At 46.8% G+C, this 18,999-nt stretch overlaps 1 protein-coding gene across 4 annotated transcripts in view; it reads right to left on the reverse strand.

Moving 5' to 3' along the window:
• Positions 1-18,999, reverse strand: part of CHD2 (chromodomain helicase DNA binding protein 2) — a 1,289,637-nt gene that overhangs the window by 1,032,532 nt on the left and 238,106 nt on the right. For all 4 annotated transcript variants that reach the window (XM_069625070.1, XM_069625072.1, XM_069625071.1 and 1 more), the window contains one exon: positions 16,498-16,629. In XM_069625070.1, coding sequence (XP_069481171.1) covers positions 16,498-16,629 — 132 coding nt within the window. The remainder of the gene's footprint in view (positions 1-16,497; positions 16,630-18,999) is intronic.

Raw genomic sequence — 18,999 nt, forward strand, 5'->3', positions numbered from 1 at the left:
GAGGAAAGCCATTTTCCAGGAAAGGAACGAGAGGGGCCTGATGCATAGGCGCGAAGGGGATCCCAGGAGCCTTGTCAGTATCATGTTGAATTCCCACGCCGGGCCAGGCACCTTCACCTAGGGAACGATCGAAACAGTCCTTTGAGGAACTCCTTGACGAGACGGTGGGACCAAAGAGAAGACCATCCTGGAGACCTGGTGTAGCGGGAGATCGCCGCCAGATGCACCTTGATAGAGGCGAGCGCCAGCCCCGTCTTGGCCAAAGACAATAAGTACGGAAGAATCTGCTGAGCCATGACTCTGAGGATTGATCTTCTGCATCCGGCACCATGTCGCAAGACGATTCCACAAGGACTCCCAACACTTGAAGGTGCAGTAAAAATCTGAACATGGCTGCCAGAGGAGGGGCTTAGGGAGAGGGCAGTCGTAGACCCAGAGGTCAGTGATTGGTTTAGAGGAGAAGAACAAGTTACTTCTTTCCTGGTAACGTTCTTTCGATGGGATGCTCCTCCGACGTATTCCTTATCTTAGATAATTCGTATACAGCTTGCTGGCCTCGGAAATTCTTTCTCTGTAGAGGGCGCTGCGCGTCGACGTCCGCCGAGTTAGTGTCCCTCGACAGCCACCGTATCGGCACCGACATCACCATGCCCATAAATAGCCACGCACGGCGTCCGTTGCTCAGTTCCGTTTTGTAGCATAAGATAAGTCTTGCATGAATTGGCTATTGACCTTGAAGGAGCGTGAGCTGCAACCACAAGGGAAGTATTACTGCAGGGATGGATGGGAGGGGCGATAAGGAATACGTCGGAGGAACATCCCATCGAAAGAACGTTACCAGGTAAGAAGTAACTTGTTCTTCGAAGGGATTGTGTCCTCCGATGTATTCCTTATCTTAGATAGACTCCCATAGCAGTGGTATGTAATTGGAGGTGGGAGTAACAATGTCATGTATCCCTTTTAGGAATGAACCGAATGTAATACGGCTTTGCCAAATCTGGTCTCTTGACTAGCGGAGGAATCCAGGTTGTAAAATCTTGTGAATGTATGTGCGGATGACCATGTGGCAGCCGCACATATGTCTGAGACCGGTACCCCTCTTTGGAGAGCCGAAGAGGCTGCGATACCTCTGGTTGAATGAGCCCTAAGATTTTGAGGGGGCTCTTTCCCTGCCAGCTTGTAACATTCCAGAATGGCCAAAATAATCCACCTGGAAATGGTCTGTTGTGTTATGGGTAGTCCCAACTTGTGACCTGAGTAGCCTACAAACAGTTGGTCTGCTTGCCTAATCCTAGCAAGTCTGCTGATGTAAAAGCTTAGAGCTCACCTTGAGTCCATCTTATTTAGCCTTTCTTCCTCTTTCCCCGGATGGGGGGGGTAGAATGAAGGTAAGGTAATTTTCTGAGTGATGTGAAATTCAGAAACCACCTTTGGGAGGAAATTAGGCTTCACCTGTAGGACAACTTTGTCCTTATGGAAAATTGTATGGGGGGTTTACAAGATAGAGCTTGTAATTCGCTCACCCTTCTAGCAGATGTTAGTGCTACTAATAGGATAGTTTTAAGAGTGAGAAATCTCAGCCAACAAGAGTGGAGTGGTTCGAAGGGAGTACCCATTAGGAAATTTAAGACTAAATTTAAGTCCCATAAGGGAACTTGGAATGGTCTTGGAGGATAGACATTAGTTAATCCCTTGAGAAATTGTATTACTAAGGGTAGTTTGAAATACAATGGTTCCTCCGCAGTGCGCTTGAAGATTGATAGCGCCGCGAGCTAGCCTTTTACAGTGCCAACTTGAAGGCCTGAGTTTGCCAAGTAGAGTAGAAACGATAACACCGTTGGTGTACCACATGAAAAAGGGTCGATATTGTCCTCTCTACACCAGCTGCAAAATTTGTTCCAATGGCAGCGGTATAAAGACTTTGTTGCTGGCCTTCTGGCCGAAAGCAAAACCTCCATGACATCATCAGGGAGGTCTCAATCCTTGTACCTCAACCTTTCAGAAGCCAAGCGTGAAGGTTGAGGGTTTTTATGTCTGGATGGAGAACCTGACCTCTCTTCTGCGAGAGAAGATTTTCTTTGAGTGGAAGATGGATTGGAGGGCAGATGGACATATCCAGAAGGTCCGGGTACCACGTTCTCCTGGATCAGTCCGGGGCAATTAGGATCATGGTTTTCCAGAATCTTCTCAACCTCCTGATCATTTGAGGAATAACAGGTACTGGTGGAAACGTGTAAAGGAGTGGAAACTCCCAGTCCACTACGAACGCGTCCCCTAGAGCTCCTCTCGGTGGAAATTCCCTTGAACAGAACAGATCGCACTTCCTGTTGGTACTGGTGGCGAACAGATCCACCTGAGGAGTTCCCCAAATGGCGAAGATCTCTTGAAGGACTTCCTGAGCTAGCTCCCACTCGTGGGAGACTGCTCTGCCTGCTTAGAGCGTACGCTGTCAAGTTCTTCTCTCCGGCTAGGTGAACTGCCAATAGAGAAATTCCTTCCTGAATTGCCCAAAACCAGAGCTGCATTGCCTCTCTGCACAGTGGCAGTGACCCTACGCCTCCTCTTTTGTTGAGGTAGTGCATGGCCACCGTGATGTCCGTCATTATCAGGACATTTCTCCCCTGTACTGATGGCAGGAAAGCTTTCAGTGCTAGTCTGATCGCTCTCAGCTCTAATAGGTTGATGTGTAGTCTGGACTCCGATGGAGACCAACGACCGCTGATGGTCAAGTCATTGGCATGGGCTCCCCACCACGTGAGTGCGGCATCTGTGACTACTGTTATCTCCGGCCAAGGTTGCCAAAACAGTTCTCCTTTCAAGATGTTCTCTGGATAGGCCCACCATTGAAGGTCGTGGGCTACCTTGTCCGGAATCCGGAGGAGATCTGTCATTCTTCCTGAGTATTGTGACCACTGGGTTCTTAGTGCCCACTGGAGAGATCTCATTCTCAGGCGAGCCTCTGGCACAAGAAAGATGCAGGATGCCATGAGGCCTAGCAATCTCAAAAAGTCGAAGGCTGGGAGATGTTGGGCATTTTGAAACTTATTGACCATCTGCAGAATATCTTGAGCCCTCACCTCTGGTGGCGAGGCTTTTCCCAGGGAAGTGTCCAGGACCGCTCCGATGAACTGGAGTCTCTGTGATGGTATCATCTGTGACTTCTTTAAATTGAGGGAGAAGCCCAGTTTGTGAAGGAAGTGGCAGACATAGTCTATTTGGATCTGAGCTAGTTCTGAAGATACAGCTCTGATCAGCCAATCGTCCAGGTAGGGGTAGACGTGGATCCCTTCCCTCCTTAGACTTGCAGCCACTACCGACATTAGCTTGGTGAAGACCCTCGGGGCGGAGGTCAGCCCAAATGGCAGAACTCGAAACTGATAATGAGAGCCGCCAATTGCGAACCTCAGGTATTTCCTGTGTTTGAGATGGATTGGCACATGGAAATAAGCATCCTGGAGGTCCAGAGATACCAGCCAGTCCTGGAGCTGGAGGGCCTGAAGGATCTGAGAGAGAGTTACCATCTTGAACTTGTCCTTTCTGAGGAACTTGTTCAATTCTCGTAAGTCCAAGATAGGTCTCAGTCCTCCGTCTTTCTTCGGTATGAGAAAGTAGGGGGAGTACCAGCCCTTGTTCCTCTCCGCTACAGGTACCGGTTCTATGGCACCTTTCTCTAGCAGGTCTACAATTTCTTGCAAGAGGAGCGGATCTGGAACTTTGAGAGAGCTGTGCCCCGGTGGATGACTGAGGGATGCGTAGAAAGGGTAGGCAGTAACCTTGGCAACTTTCTCCAATGCCCAAGCATCTGACGTAATAGCCTGCCATTCCGTCAGATGGTGAGTTAACCTGCCCCCTACAGGTGTTTTGTGTGGAAAGACCTCAGATGGTTTGGGGGCGGCTGATGAAGATGCCGAGGGTAAAGAGGCACCTTCTGCTGCTCCGGCCTTAGTACTTTTAACCCGTCCACCTCGGGTGGAACTCCTTTGGCCTCTTTGAGCCGGCTGTCCTTTGCCTCTCCCGAATGCGGAATAATAGCAAAAGGACTTTCCTCTCCCAGAGGTTCCTGAGGGGCGAAAAGGAGTTTGGGGGATTGCAGCTCCTGAAGATGTTGCTGCTGCTTTAGATGTTTGCAACCTTTCCAGACTCATCAGCCTTTTTACCGAATAAAGAAGAGCCGTCAAAGGGCATATTCAAAAGTCTGGCCTGTACATCTGGAGCTAAGCCAGACTTTCATAACCACGCATGCCTGCGGATTGTAGTACTTGCCGCCATGGCCCTGCTGATACTGTCAGCGGAATCGATGCCAGTTTGAAGAGTTTCGCACATGGCATCTTTGCCATCTTTAATGATGTTAAGGAAGGCTTCCCTTTCATCTCCTTCCGTTATGCAGTCATCCGCTGATGAAGCACACTCCCACAGTGTGTGACTGAACCTGACGAGCGTACAAGTGGTGTTGATGGATTTCAACACCATACTACAAGCAGAAAAGACTTTTTGCCATAGAATCGTACCTTTTGTCATCCCTGTCCTGTGGAACAGTAGGATAAGCGGATCTGCTGCTTGATGAAGTTGCTGCTTGAACCACTAGGCTCTCTGGAGTCAGGTGTTTTGATAAACATTCAGGGTCAGCTGCAGCTACCCTATACTTGGCTGACAATTTTTTATTGACTGCAGGGATAACCTCAGGAGTTTCCCAATTTGATGAAATTTTCCTTTGTAAAGCTGTATGGAAAGGGACCACAGGATCCTCCTGTGGACCTTTATCTAGTATGTCTGTAAGGTCAGCCTGTTGAAAAACAGGTGAAGGCGCAGACCAACCCATGAATTCAATAATTCTTGCCATCAGGGTTCTATAGAGAGTTTTGGTATGTTCCCCTGGGTCTGGTTTGGCAAATTCCACTTCTGGGGAAGTGTCCAACCCACTTGCCTCATGTAAGGATTCCTGTAGGTCTTTCAACCTTCTTTTCTCAGAGGTAAAAACCTCTGAAACAGGTGGTGTGGTCCTCTGCAGCCCGAAGGGTCTTTCTTGATCAGAATCCTCCCCTTCTTCATAGATTGAAGATAAGGTTCTGGAGTACTCTGACCTCGGAAATGGTTTAAAACCCATTTCCAAAGCAGAAGGAGGCAAACTTGTCATTATTGGTCGAGAAAAAGTCGATGTTGTTGACGCCGATGTGAAAGGCTTTGAAGGCGCCGAGAAAACCGAAAGAGGCCTCGAGGAACTCGAGAGGATCGGGATCCTGCTTAAGGACGTCAACGACGTTCTCAGAGTCGTGCTGGAGCCCCTGGGTATAACCGTTGGCTGTGAAGTAGCCGTGGTTTTTTCTTTTATTGGCGTCGATGTTGGCGTCGACGATGGCGTCGATTCGATCGACCGATGCATCGAAGAACCCTTCGATAACAGCGTTGATGGCGCCGATCCATGAGTCAAAGGGACTTTCGAGGACGGCATTGAAGATGGTGCCTTGCAATCCGATGGCCCATGGCGCTCTCGGGTGGACTCTTTCTCCGGGTGCGACGACTCGCAGCGTTTCAATTTTTTGGGTTTTTCACCCGGGGTATCACCCTCAGCTGTCTTCGAGGGGGTCGAGGCTGCTTTCTCGAAGACGCTTAGCATCTTTTTCCTGAATTCCTCCCACTCAGCCCGAGAGCTGTGTTTTGTGGGGCAGGAGACCCTTTCTGGGGAAACAGAAGATGACGAGGAAGGGGATCTTCAACGTCTCTTTTTTGAGTGTCTAGATCTTGATAAGTGGTGGGAGCTACTTCGAGACCTAGAATGGGAATGCTTTCCACGGCGAGGAGACGAATGCCTCGACCGAAGAAACTTTCGAGGAGGTTTTAACTGACTTACCTCTCTCGAGCTTCCTCTTGCGCTGCTTCAAGGCTTTCGCCGTCATAGGACATGCAGTCCTCACACTCCGAACAACGGTGCTCGACTCCTAAGCACCACAAACAGATCCTGCGAGGATCCGTTAGCAACATTTTCTTTCCGCAGTCTCGACATTTTTTGAAGCCGGACCGCAGAGTCGTCGGTTCGGATGAGGAAGCCATCGAGTACGAGTTGGTTTTCTCAAGGAAATATAAGAGGTTTATCTGACTGAACTGAGCAACGATATTCCGAGGCCTCACGAAGCGCGGAAAAACGGAACTGAGCAACCGACGCCGCGTGTGGCTATTTATGGGCATGGTGACGTTGGCGCTAATACAGTGGCTGTCGAGGGACACCAACTCGGCGGACGTCGACGCTCAGCGCCCTCTACAGAGAAAACATTTCCGAAGCCAGCAAGCTGGAGACGAATTATCTAAGATAAGGAATACAATCCCTTCGAAATACAGTTTGTAAGTGAAAGTGAAACTTTTTTCTTTTACTGAGGATTCCCATCCCAAAGACGGGGAATATTCATGAGAATGTGAATCCATGCCAGACCCCATGCTGGAGAAGTAAAGCATTCAGCTTCACTTCCCTTGCGTTCTGCTCACTTGGAATGGGGATACTGATCAATCCTTCAGACATCAGTAGTGGGAAACTATGTTTCCATTTTGAAATCTTGTATTTTTATATTGCACCCAGCATCTTCCAATGGGGATACTTTTAGATCACCCTAGCTTTTTACAGATGGTATTTTTGGTTACTTTTATATATGGGCCTATAGACAAGCTGATGGCAACTGCTACATTGTTGCCATTTTTGCATAAAGCTTTGGTATGGACATTTGCGTTTACTACGTATGGCTACTAAACGTGGCTAGTGCCCTAAAATAGACGTGCCACGAGATTTATGCTCGCTTCTTTGGCCATAATACTATTTGGCCTTCTTCCTGCCTTGCCAGGAAATTCCACCTGGGAAAGCGTGTGTGTGTGGATTTTCATTTCTGTGCCAATTCCCTTTCACCTTAGGAGACCGCCACCTCTTTTGCTGGACTCTTTTTTTTTTTAATTAAAACTTTTACTCCTGAGCAAATGGGACCTTTTTCTCACTCACTCATGTGTCTTCCGGGCTATGATTTTCTATGTTCCTTATTGTTTTATGGAGTCTGGTAAACTCCATAGGCCTCTGCTTTCGCATTGTCACACAGCACCTTCTGTGCAGTGCCACTGAGATGTCGATTGGAAAATGTTTAACTACATTTTCTTGGGTGAACTACTGTTCCCAAGAATAGTAAGATGACCCCTGTCTACCTTACCTTTACTTTAGGAGTCCAGCACATACCACCCTATGAGGAGGGGTGGGGGTAGGGGGTTACAACTCCTTTAACCCATTCCTCATGTAACATTTTGTTACACTAACTCACTTCAATGGCTGGTGGCAGTGGTTTCTGTGTTACTACCTAGTGACATGTGTCTACGGGCTGATACCTCAGCTGCAGTACCGAACCCAAGGGTGACCATTTTCTCAAAATGGCCCCCGGACATTTCTGACATTTCTTGTTAGTTAGTTTTTTTTGGGCTTTTATCCTTTTATTTTTTTGGGGGATTTGTAGAGTGCACTGCAGCCCACAGGCATCGAGGCGCTATAAAGGATACTTAGAAGGCTTGCTTGAGGGTTACAATAAGCGGCCCAGGAATAAACCTTACAGACAGTTGCTTACAGGGTTAAATTACAAAGTACAGTATTCTACATCGCATAGTGTGTCCAATTCAGTGAGGTAGCATAGGTAAAATATCGCACATGGGGATAAGCCCTTTAGACAAAGAGCCTAGTTTTTAAGGCCTTGCGGAAGGCTTCATGAGACTCGAATGATCTGATCTGGCCTGGGAGATTGTTCCAGAGAGTAGCAACCACAGATGGAAAACTCAAGCTCCCAGCACGCACTCTACGTGTATGAGGAACCATGATGCGGTTGGCATAGGCGGACCTGGAGGGTCTGGACGCTGTTTGTTTGGAGATCCTTTGCGCTAGATACCTAGATGCAAGACTGTGAAGACATTTGTGTGTTAGGGCTAGAGTTTTGAAGACAACCCTTTCCTTGATAGGAAGCCAATGTACCTGTCTCCTGACCACAGATGTGTTCCCTACGTGATATGCCTGTTGCGGCCCTTAAGGCATTATTCTGGGCTATCTGGAGTTTAGCCAGGTTTCTTTGGGAGGTACCAATAAAGAGGGCATTGCAGTAATCCAGTCTGGAACCAATGATGGCTCTGGTAATACAGTTCTGTTGGGTCAGGAATGGTCTGACAGCATTGATCAGTTTGGAGTGATACACTGCAGAGGAAGCAATGGCATTGACCTTCCTGTCCATGGTCAGGCTTGGTACGAGGTACACGCCCGGTGTCTTAATCGCTTGTGATACTGTGATGGAGATGTCAATAGTGAAGGTGTGATACTCCTTGGCGAGTTTGCTCAGTGTGAATAGAGACCCAATCAGTAGGAGTTCGGTTTTTTCACTGTTTAGACAGAGCCAATTGTCTGCCATCCAGGATAGAATAGTGGAGTAAATGAAATTGAGCGTGTTTGTGTCAGCTAGATAATCCCCCGAGAGAGGTATGAGCATCTGGGTGTCATCTGCATAGTTGGTATATGAGATGTCCAGTGAATCCAGGATTCTGAACTGGGGTCTGGTGAAGAGGTTATACAGGGTGGGGGCTATGCCTGGCTATTCAGGTTTGAGTGCTTTGTGTGTTTTGCCTTTGGCAGGCTTCACCCCCTGAAGCCCGCCCAGGCTCCGGTGTATCTGGAAATGCTGGCAGTGAGGGAGGGTCCCGAAACTTCCCTGTTCTTTGTCTCTATGTGTGCCTGAGTGAAAACAATTCCTATTGACAGGCTCGCTGTCCTAGAGGACAGCCACCCTGCTGTGTGATCGACAGTCTAGGGCGGTGAATGAATGGGAACGTGCATAAAAAGCGAGGTTTTTGGATCTAAGGTCAGAGTCGGCTACTGGAAGGCAACATCCGAAGCAGAATACGAGAAGATGCCAGCGGAAAACTACTGGACCGCGAAGTGCCTGGTGAACAACTGCAGATGTTCCGACCCAGTTTTCGAATCTAAAGGGAAGACCAGTAAAGTACGACTTCCTCCCTTAGGCTGGTGGGACCAACTAGCCTCGAGACGAACTCTATTTTGGCGCAACCCACGGCTTGCTGCGACTTTCCAAGGCTGCTGAAGTCCAACACCCAGGGTACCTCGACTACCTGTGAGTGCATGGTCTTCCGAAGTACGAAACCGGCCAAATCTATGTGGGCATCCAGGGGACCCCACAGAAGCAAGAGATCCACCTCCAGAGTCGAATCACCAGAATCCAGGATTGAGGGATCAAGGAAATGCTAACCCGAGCTTTACGTTCTTCTTTGGATCTGAGAAAAAGGCACCAAAACCATAAAGAGCCTCTGAATCGACAGAAAACCATTGCTGCCGAGTTCCTCTCTCCAATGATGCTGCAGAAGCCCCCAGACGTCCGTCTTTTCGTCACCACGGTCAAGGACCAGGAACAACGATCTGCTGCATTGCATCATGAAGGCATCCAGCTGGAACAACGTCTTCATTTCAAAGGTACTGTTGAGTTTGGGGTACATTAGCAATTTGCCATTTGGGGTGCTTCCTATCTTTGGGAGTGGAATTTAGCCCTACACTAAGTTGACCTCCACTTACCTGCACTGGTCTTACAGCTTGTGCTTTCTAAAGGCGAGTCCTCTTGAGTTGCTGGGATTTCGCTTTTGAACACTGACTATTTAAGAATGTTTTTGTTATGTAAGAATTGGTGCAGTCACACTGTGTGATACTACACAACACTTATCTGCTTGGTATTAGGTAACCCACCTATTGTATAGGTCTGTACTTCACAAGTTGGTAGAGTTACTGAGCAACCAGGCCCATCTCAACAGGAGTAAATTTGAGTTGTAGAGGTGCAACATAGAGATTCAAAATTACAAGTATTCAAATAACACTTATACTCAACGTTTTCTAGTAAAATAATGATTTAACAGTCAGTTTTAAATAAGCCTTCTTTAGAAAGAGCCATATGCAAAAACAAAAATACACTTCATAACACTTCCTCAGATTTAAGTTAAGCAAGTAGATACCCTTTGGGATGTCATAAACACACTTCCTACACCCTGAGGTGACTTCCATAGCTAGGATACTGTGGACATTGATATATCACTTTTTAACACTTATTGCAATACTGAGGTTGTGGAAAAAGAAATAGGTTAGGAAGGAAAAAGGTTAACAGGTCCTCAGAATATGGGAATCAGTTGCAATCTTTCCAATACAGTGTGGGTTAACAATTTCCCAGCAATACAAGTAACGTATGCACCACCTATGAGGGACAGTTTAACACAAAGTAATTGGGTCAGAAGAGTCTGCAAGGAGCCAGGATAGCTAAAGTCAATTGGAGCACAAACTATGGAGCCGAAGCACTTCTTCAGATAACACAAAAGTCTTGCACAATGTTTTAAGAGAGTTTATAGTAAAATAATCACTGTTGGGCTGCAAGCTTTAAGGCTTGTGAAGGGCAAAGCTGCAAGCAACTCTGCACAAAAAGAAGCTACTGCAAGCATTCAGTGAGACAAACAAGTTACAGACCAAAGGGTTAAGTACCCCTTTAGTCAAGACAGTACCTTAGGTTGGAAGAAGAGGATCCAGCTGGCTTCTGTTCAGGTTGCAGTCCTGCAGTTCCTGGGCCTCAGTTGTGGAGACAAGAAGGAGGGCATCTGGAGGAATTCTGCACTGCAGTTTGAAGGTCGGCGGTGGCAATGGGCTCTTTCCAAAACAGCGGCACTTTCCGGTTTCAGCTACTGGTCAGCAGCACCACTGCAGTTCGGACACTTGATGGGCTTCCCTTGCTTCTGGGATCTGGAACTCTGTTGAGGTGGCTCAGCCTTGTGTTGTCCTGCTTGGGAAGGGTCCTCTGGAGCTTCCTGAAGGTCTGGTCCGGCTTAAAGATGCACTTGTTTCGGGTGTTCCTGACCAGTGACACTTGGTTCCAGCAGCAGCAAGGAAGTACAGCCAGCAGGGAGAGGGGATCCAGCAAAGTTAATCTTGGGGTCAGTTGGTCCCACCAACCCAAATGAAGAAGTGGTCCGTTCCAGGCTTCTCTAGTCGAAACGGAATTCTGAGCTTCAGCACAACAGCAGAGCTTCATCAGGCAAGACAACAGACCAGGAGGGTGCAGAAAGCATCTCTTCCGGTTTCTTTCTTCGGATTCTTCGTCCAGTGGTCGACTCTGCCTTCTGTTCAAGAGACCTCGCCTTTTATGCAGGTTTCTCCCATTCAGGCACAGCCTAGCTGTCACTCAAAGAGCAGATTGGCTGTCTTCCAAGGACAGCCAGTCGATCACCTTTGGGTGAATTCAGGTAACCAAGGAGACTAAGGACAGCAGGGAGTTTCGGCACCTCCCTCGCTTCCAGCCCTGCCAGACACAACAGAGCCGGAGGTGGGCTTCAACAGCCTGCCCAAGGCAAAATGAACAAAGGGGTTAAACCTAGTTTGGCACGCAGAGTAAAACCCAAGAAAGACCTCACAAGCAAGAAATGGTGAAAAAAGAAGATTAGGGCCATTTTGACAAAACGGGCACCCATGGGAGCATTACTGCAGGTGAGGATTCAGCCTGTGCTAAAAACACACAATGGTAGGAAAATTAAACCACTGCCAGCGGTCATTAAAGTAGTGAGTGTAACATAAAAAGGATTTCTAAAATGTTGGTTAGGAGTTTCTTTTAGAAAAACATCAGAAATAGGATAGGTTGTGTGCATTTGAAGGAAGAATGGAATTTAACTATAATGATTTAAGGAAGGATTTTCTGTGTCTTACAATGGGGAAATGTGTATGTTGACAACAAGCGGAACGGGTGATGTAGGTGGAAGGAATGGGTCAAGTATGTTGAATGGAACGGATGTTTGTGTGGGTAAAACAGATGAACTGGGTGGAGCGGACGAACTGGGTGGTGCGGACGAACTGGGTGGAGCTGGTGAAGTACGTGGAACGGGTGAAGTATGTGGAACGGGTGAAGTACGTGGATGTATCGGGCAAAATGGGTGGGTAGAATTGAGGGAAGTGGGTGAATGGAATAGCGAAGTACGGGTGAAGTAGGTACATGGAACAGAGAAAGTGGATGTATGGAACGAAAAATGTATGGCTGGAATGGATGAAGTGTGTAGATGGAACGGGTGGTGAAGTATATATGTGGAAGGTGCGGGTGAAATGTGTGGAAGGAACGAAGAAAATGGGTGAAAAGAACAGGGTAAGTATGCGGAAGGATCGGTTGAAATAGGTAGAACGGAACAAGCGTGTGGCTGCAACGGGTCAAGCATGTGGATGCAACGGGTCAAGTATGTGGATGCAACGGGTCAAGTATGTGGATGCAACGGGTCAAGTATGTGGATGGAACTGGGCAAGTATATGAATGGGAACGGGTGAAGTTGATGGATGGAACCGATGAAATTGATGGATGGAACGGACGAAGTATGTGGAAGGAAGGGTGAAATATATGAATGAATCGAGGAAATGGATGGACGAAACGGATGAAGTATGTGGATGGAACAGGTGACGCATATTTGTGGATGGAACGGGCGAAGTATGTGGATGGAACGGGCGAAGTATGTGGATGGAACGGGTATAATATGTGGTTGGAATGGGTGGAGTATGTGGATGGAACATACAACGGATGCAACGCACGGAACAGACAGAGAGCACGGAGTTGACAACAAAAAAAAGATTCAAGAGCATGGAACGATCTATAGTGCATAAAACAGCCGAAGTAGAAAGAATGGTTGGAGTGCATACAATGGTTGGAATCCATTGAATGGCTGGAGTGCATAGGTTTGGAGTGCATGAAACGGCTGAAGTGCATGGAACTGCTGGAGTGTGCTCGATCGCAAGATATAAACCACCTTATCACACCTCCACGCTTACTCTCTCCTTTACACCACCACTCAACTAGAACACAGCGGTACTATGACACCATTCGGTATAGCTGTTCTCATACCATCGCCTGCCACATACTCCCCATCATCCTATCTAAAACACAGCTGGTACACCCCCCCCAGCCTAGGCGTTTTCCACAGGCATAATGCAGCCAGAATCGGTCTGGATAACAACCTACCAGAAAGAACACACACTCTTGATCTCCCAACTACCACACCTACCGCTAAGAAGCAGCTATCACAGGAATGTAACACTGCTGCACACATATCCAGTGTTCGTTTTCGTTTTTTTTTTTTGTTTTTACACACACACACTTCGGTTCCCGAGGGCGTCCAACCTACCAGCACCTTGAGATCATACCAATGGTACATAAGGCGCTATATATAAATGCAAAATAAGAGAACATGAGTTGAGGGACCAACGGCTGTCACCGGGCCGCCAGTCCAGGGAGCACCGTGCCCCCTGGTGTGGCTGTGCTGTTGCATTAGTGATAAATATGTATTAGTAATAAACAACCAATTTTAGAGTCAAGTAAGCATCATTTCCGGACTATATTTTGCCTTTCGCAAGTTGCAGTAATGCACGTTTTTTTTCTGCCTTTGTCTCGGTTCATTCCGACAAAATCCTTGTGCCTAAAAGCATCTGTACAGTGTACAAATATTTGACCATAGCACATCAAGTGGCCATTGACTTGATTGTGCCACAACAAATGCTTTGTTGTAATGTGTCTATCTTTCCCATCTCCCTGGCAGGATGTTCAGGATTTTTGTTTACAAAACCAAAGACTAGAACTTGACTGGAGAAAACAAAACAACGCTGCAAACAAACTGAAATTCCTACAACACAACGCCGCATACAAAAAGGAAATACAAAAAGTAAAGAGGAAACACTACAACAACCTAAACTTCGAAGCACCAAACACCCAAAAAGATGAACTCCAACTGCCTCAAAATCAACCGAAGCAAAACAGAAATAATGATCACCACAAAAATGAAGGAGAAAATCACTTCATCCCTTGGCCAAGGGAACTCAGGACAACCCCAGCACCCTCGCCGATTGTAAAAAACCTGTTGTTCCTGATGGACAACAATCACGCTAGAGCCACAGGTAAACGCCCTTCTCAAGAAAAGCTTCTTCCTCATGCAAGCGGCAAAGAGGATCCTACCATTCCTATCGTTCGCCAACAAAACCACCACCATCATCGCCCTAGTCATGTCCCGAGTAGACTACGCCAACAACCTATACTTAGGCATGCCTGAACAACTTTAAAAAAAACTACAACGCATTCAAAACGCGGCAGCCAGACTGCTACTGAAACTACCCCGAAGCGAAAACAAAACACCAGCGCTGAAAACACTACATTGGCTACAAATAAAACTAATAAAATTCAAAACAATGTGCATCACGCACAGATCAGTACACAACGAAGGCGCTGAGTTTCTGAGAGACAAACTGTGTCTACATCAACCAACAAGAACGCTCAGATCAAGCATTGACATCTGCCTGGAACCGAAACCATACAACAAAAGAAAACTTAGAGGATCCTCCTCCTCTCACCAAGTCCCAAAAACCTGGAACGACCTTCCATAGTACATACGTAACACAAGCAACAACCTACTATTCAGGAAACTACTCAGAACCGGGCTCTTCACGTCATAACTAGAAAGACCGGCCACAGGGGCACACACACACAACTAAAACATTGAACGTAGAGAGAGACCCTGATCCACAAGAAGCAATCAATGGGAAAAACCCTAAGGAAAATATTCCACAACATACTAAAAGACTAACCGGGAGACAGCCCCAATATGACCAAAGACCGTATACATAGCAAGACAAAGACAGAAACACTAGGACGAATCACCAAGAGGACCATGACCTTAAACTACAGCCATTCCCAACAGACCTAACGACAACAGAGGGGGAAAGGAAGCACTGCACCACTAGCCCCGATCCAGAGGGTGAGAAACAGAATGTTTCATCATTACAAACTGTCCACCAATACACAGCGGGAAGCACAATGCCCCATCACACAAAAACTACAACAACAAAAATAACCCCAAGGATGTTCACCCCAAAGAACCAACAGAAAGACAGTCATAACAGGAGGAAACAAATGACTGAATACACAGGCTCACCAAGACGGATGCACTAAGACGCCACTCCGACCCTGAACCATTCAAAGCCTCAACCGACCAGTGTCACACTAGATAACAAGAGAATAGATATTACCAACCCAGTCCCACACCCGAAGAAAAGGTTCAGACACACTTATCACTCCATACAATACTCACTATGAAACCGCTGGATCAGCAAAGCACCACCAACGCGAGTTGGCCCACGAGGAACCAGCAACAACCCAATCCACAGGGATACAACTAACGGAACCAGAAGTACCTGAATCAGGATACAGACCCCACTAACCCAACACTCAATCTTCTGCATACTTAACCCACACAAAGTGACACAACCATCGCTCTCCCACCAATCCGCACACATTTTACCACACCGCTTCAACAACACAAACATCACCTACAGCAGTCGAGGTCTCGCCCGATCCGATACTAGCACCAAAGCCCAGCACTCGGTGTATACCGAGCTGAAGCTGCCAACAGCACACCACTTCTCCCACTCTCCTTCTCCCGACTAACCCTACCTGTCCTTCCCGTTTACAGATCCGCCAGAGCGTCCTGGGGACCAATTCCGTTGGTGACGGTGCGCTATATAAGTACCTTTAACCTAACATGTATGAGGTAACGAGTGCTCAGAGTATGGGATGTCCTGTGAGTGCGCTGCTTTCCCTATTTTGCCAACCTCTGAAGCCTGAAAGTAAATGCATGCCGGCTTGACATGCGGCCAACTTTTCACGAGACCTGCAGAATGAACTTAACTGGTCTGCGGTTAAATCCCAGTTACCAGTTAAATGGTATACACTACAGAATCATTTTTCATTTTACTATAGCCAATATGATAGCTCAGTGGGTTGAGCGTTCGCTGCTGCGATGTGTGTGTGATCTGCAAGTTCGAATCCCAGCAAGGCCATCCCAGCCTTTCATCCTTCTTAGGTCTATAAATGAGCACCAACAAAGGTTGGGTGATATTGTATACATATTGGTTCTATAAAAAAAGAGCTTAAGATTAAGTGCTATACACTACCATATTATCATTTGGCCTTGGATGTCGGATTGCATTCACAGTAATTTTAAAATATGGATCTATAAACACAGATATTAATGATACATATGATGATCCATTCTTGTATGAAATGTATATCACATTAGTGAAATCATAACCATATTTTTCATAGTGTACTTTGGAACAATGCTATTTGATGCCACGTCCTGTTTTGTGAAGCGGTGAAAGGTTGTGTTTCATCGCTTCCCGGGATGTCACTTTGGGGTGGGGTCAAATGATATCACTTCCGGTGATGTCAGCAGAGGTCAAGGGTCGTGAGGCGAGGGCCGCTTTTCTGTGGCGAGGGTTGGGCCACTTTGTCCGACCCTCCACCTAAATAGCTTAAGTCCTGCTATGAACCAGTGGCATTACATCACATTTCATTACCGTTACATTTAAGACAGAAAACAAAAGCAACTATATGTAGTCACAGAAGGACAGAAGTGCTGGAGTCCGGCAAATCTTACCTTCTAGGCAGTAATCGCCTGGATCTTACAACCGGCTGCTCTGGCTCACTCTCGCCACTACTAGCATCGTCATCCTGCTCATCGTCTTCATCTTCATCTTCCGAAAATACAGCTTTTCGTTTGCCTTTATCCCTGCACACACACAAACAGACAACAATTTAAACAGAATAGACTTATAAGTATTACTATACTAAGATGGATAGCTATAAAGCCCAATATTTCCACTGAATGGGCAAGAAAGTTGTGTTGATTGACACAGCAGTTTGCCCACTGCTAGAAACTGCTAGGATTAATCAATTCTGTCAATGTCACCAATGCACAGCCAATACCTTACTTTTGCTCGTTTCAGTATTACTACTTCATCAACAGGGCAACATATCACTGAAATACAGGTTGACAATGGATCATCCATAAATAGGAAATAATGGAGAGTTTGGTGGACCCAAGAGCTTTTAACGGATGCACAGCCCAAATGAATAGGCCCAAGTGCAGCAGGACGATAGCAGCTTTGGAAGCTTTTTGGTAGGTGCGATTTCTAAGACCCAAATACAGCAATCTACTTGGTGTTCAGGTTGTTTCTTTAGAGCTGTCCCAACTCTCCAAGTGGTAATATGGCTGAGCAGTCAAGGCAAACTCTTAAGAAGGAACCAAGTGGTTCAAAAAAGGTCAAGTAAACACTTTCAATGGACACGATATGTGTAACAAAGCATTCTTGATATTAAAATGTTTCCCAAAACAAGATTACAACATTACAGAATAGTCTTTCAGAATGGTTTGCCCAGGGTTGCAAGAGAGTTAAAAATGTTACAAAGTCCAACAGGGCTTTTAGAGAGGCTTGCTAGCCTATAGAGCGGAACACTTTCAACAGGAATTGTTAGGGAGAATTCTCATAAATGTGCCAATCCCCTTCACCTTAGAGACCACCAACAACTTTGCTGGATTTTGAGGACTTGATTTTTTTACCTGGAAAGGATGCGAGCCTTTTTTCCCCACTCTTTCATGTATTTTGATGTGTGTTTAACTCATGTGTTCTTTGATTATGGAGTTTTAGATAACTGCATAGGCATCATATTTCATGTGTGTTACACAGCTGTCACATCCTGGGGGAAATGGCGAGTCTGGAATCACTATCACCGCGGTTCTCCATAGATTCTGCCGTCACGTTTTCTCCCGAACGTAACTTGCAGGTCTAGAATTCTCCACTCACATACGCGACCAGGAGCTTTTATGCCTCTACTTGCGGGTCGCGTATACGTTGCAACGTTCCCTAGGTTTTTCGCCGTGGTTGCCGCTCTGTGTTTTGCCTCCCGAGCGTTTTCTGCTCTTCTTGTTCTTCCCTTCCTGGCTTCCTCCCCTGTTTCCTTCCGCTCATACTCGTCTCCGCAACCCTCTTCCCTTCTTTTCTTCCTCTAGTAGCTCTTTCTGTACTTAATCCTTCTTTTCCTTCGTTCCGTTCCTATTTTCCCCCCCTCCTCGGTTCTTCTTCTATACTTGTTCCTTTCCCTTTTTTGGTACCCTGTTTTCTCCTCTCTCCTTACCTTTACCATTTGGATACCTGGTCAACCGACCCTGCCTGCTCACCGGACCGCCTCTGCCTCCCGTTCTGTTACCTTCCCGAATATCTGTGTACCGGACCTGGACTGTTTACTGGACTGCCTCTGCCACACGAACTGCTGCACTTCTGCTTACCTTATCTTCGCTCTTGGATCTTCATATTGAACACCTAATTTCATCCAGTGTTTCCAAGGATTCCGGACTGCCCGGCGTCAGCCTAAAGTCATCTTGTAGGGTTTTTTTGTGCCTTTGGCTTTTTTCCCTTTTCTGACGGTCATGGGGGATCGTCCACCGCCTCACCTATATGGTGCCACGGTGGCGTCCTTTCGTGGCCGTCTCTACCTTCATTAAAAAAAAGGAGAGGCCCGGAAACAAAGAAGAAACGAAACCCAGAAGAAAAGACAAAGGTGAGGAGGAAGGGGAGGGTTTTGAGACAGAAGAACAAGTTACTTCTTACCTTGTAACGTTCTTTCGATGGGATGTTCCTCCGACGTAATCCTTATCTTATATATCTCTTTCCAGCTTTGCTGGCCTCGGACATTTTTTCTCTCTCTAGAGGGCGCTGCGCATCGACGTCCGCCGAGTCGATGTCATCCTGCCTATAAAGGCCACGCGCAGCGTCCGTTGCTCAGTTCTGTTTTGTAGCCCACAATAATTCTTTCTGGACTAGACTAATCACCCTGAAGGAGCGTAAGCTGCAACAACAAGGGAAGTAGTACTGCGGGGATGGATGGGAGGGTCGATAAGGAATACGTCGGAGGAACATCCCATCGAAAGAACGTTACAAGGTAAGAAGTAACTTGTTCTTCGAAGGGATTGTGTCCTCCGACGTATTCCTTATCTTAGATAGGCTCCCATAGCAGTATTCTGTTATTGGAGGTGGGAGTACTGACTTCATGCTTCCTCTTATTGATGAATAGAGTGCAATACTGCCCTTCCAAACCTAGT

Source organism: Ambystoma mexicanum, chromosome 11 (genome assembly GCF_040938575.1).
Source record: "Ambystoma mexicanum isolate Mex_15411 chromosome 11, UKY_AmexF1_1, whole genome shotgun sequence".
In the NCBI taxonomy this organism is placed as follows: Eukaryota; Metazoa; Chordata; class Amphibia; order Caudata; family Ambystomatidae; genus Ambystoma; species Ambystoma mexicanum.